Source organism: Salvia hispanica, chromosome 4 (genome assembly GCF_023119035.1).
Source record: "Salvia hispanica cultivar TCC Black 2014 chromosome 4, UniMelb_Shisp_WGS_1.0, whole genome shotgun sequence".
In the NCBI taxonomy this organism is placed as follows: domain Eukaryota; kingdom Viridiplantae; phylum Streptophyta; class Magnoliopsida; order Lamiales; family Lamiaceae; genus Salvia; species Salvia hispanica.
The window spans coordinates 20,304,352-20,306,102 of NC_062968.1; the positions used below are offsets into that span (position 1 = coordinate 20,304,352).

General features: G+C 39.8%; 1 protein-coding gene across 1 annotated transcript; it reads right to left on the reverse strand.

Annotated features, from left to right (window-relative positions):
• Window positions 1–713: 713 nt before the first annotated feature.
• On the reverse strand, window positions 714–1,192 carry LOC125220601 (zinc finger protein AZF2-like). Its single transcript, XM_048122754.1, has one exon. The coding sequence runs from the start codon at window positions 1,190–1,192 to the stop codon at window positions 746–748; it is 447 nt and encodes a 148-aa protein (XP_047978711.1). The 3' UTR covers window positions 714–745.
• Between the last annotated feature and the right edge of the window lie 559 nt (window positions 1,193–1,751).

A 1,751-nucleotide genomic window follows, 5' to 3' on the forward strand; every position in this document is an offset into this window, starting at 1 on the left:
AGAAAAAGATTACTATAAATGGATATGTGACTATCTCTAGCGGACAAACGAAAAAGGAAATATGGCCAATTTCTATGGGACATAGAGAGTAATTTCGATTTCTTTTTATCTTCCATATACTATAGTTGCATGTTTGTGATGCTCACCAACCTCAAATTTTCAATGAAACTCATTATATTGCAATTGATTCAATCAAATCAACAATAGCAAAGAAATACTACTAATAACACAACATTAATAACTAATATCGACTCATTTTATTGACACAATAACTAATATCGACACAACAATAACAAATTCCATTAACTAATATCGACTCATTTTATCATTTTAGAACGATCCACAAAAGTAATACTCCCTCCGTCCCATTGAAGATGACTCACTTTCCTTTTTGGTTTGTCCCAACCAAGATGACCTATTACTTAAAATGGAAATACCTTTATCTCTACTTTATTTACTCTCTCTTACTTTACTCTCTCCTCTTAACACACAAAAATTAACTGCATAAAATCCCGTGCCGCCCAAGGAAGGGGTCATCTTCCTTGGGACGGAGGGAGTAATATATTTTGTTATTTTTGGATAATTCACAATTTAAAATACTATTTTTTGTTCTATATAATATTTAATACGACTGACCAATTACTATTTCTGTGTAACACATTTTTTAAAATCCGTACCGACTCAAACTGAGTTTTTGAATAGCGGACGGAGGGAGTATCTATTGGAATAAAGGCGGCAGCACACTCTACAGTACTTCTTCATCCGACGGCAGACTGTTCAAGTCGAGATCCCGGACGCGGCTCCTGGCCGCACTGCCGCCGATCACGCCTTCATAGTGCCTCCGCTTGTGTCCCCCGAGAGCCTGCCCGGACGGGAAAATTTTATGGCAAACCGAGCACTCGTGCCGCCTCCCGCTAGGGCTCAACGCGGAGCTATTGATTTCCTCGGCCGGAGCCTTGGCCCGGTGGCTGGCCTTGTGGCCGCCCAGCGCTTGGTACGAAGGGAAAGCCCTGCCGCACACACTACACTTGTACGATGAGGGAGCGGCGCCGCCGTGGGCGAGCATGACGAGGCAGAAGGCGAGATATTCGTCTTGGGATTGTTCGCGGCGCTTGGATTTCGGCCAGTCGGAGACGTCGTCGTCGAAGCTGATCGGCGGTGCCGCGGCGGTGGTCAGAGCGTCGAGAGCCATCTCAGTGAGTGAGTGATGAGAAATGTAGGGAATTTTGAGATATTTATATGAGTCAGTGAGAGTGTGGCAGTATTATCTAATTCTTTGAATTAAAAAAAAATAGGATTATGATTTAATTAATCCATACTGAAAAGTTAGACTGTGGACTCAGTATTTAATTCTATTTGAAGTCATGCTTGTGAAAATAAGCACGTGATATTAGGTAGTCATGTGCATTTAAAAACATTTAATTGTGATACAACAAAAATCTATAGTTTTGTTTGCATAATTTATGTATTAATAAATGCATAATAAAATTGATTTGCAAAATTAAAAAATGAAATATCACTTAGCGCGTGCAGTCTTTGGTTTTGCACACTGTACTTAATTCGCTAAGTACTAAATCAGTAAATTGTGTATGCACGAATTATTATTGCAGCAAGATCTGCCCTCTGTTGTCAACTGCACTATATTTTGATGGAAAAGGAAGTGAATAAATTGAGTGGGCGTAGAATTAGGGTAATATTTATATACGGATTATCAAGATTATCACAATGAGAGATAGAGAGGGGATATGAGA

What these genes read in the sequence shown, in the direction of transcription:
- LOC125220601 (XM_048122754.1), bottom strand. Translation starts at nt 1,192, where the DNA reads ATGGCTCTCGACGCTCTGACCACCGCCGCGGCACCGCCGATCAGCTTC.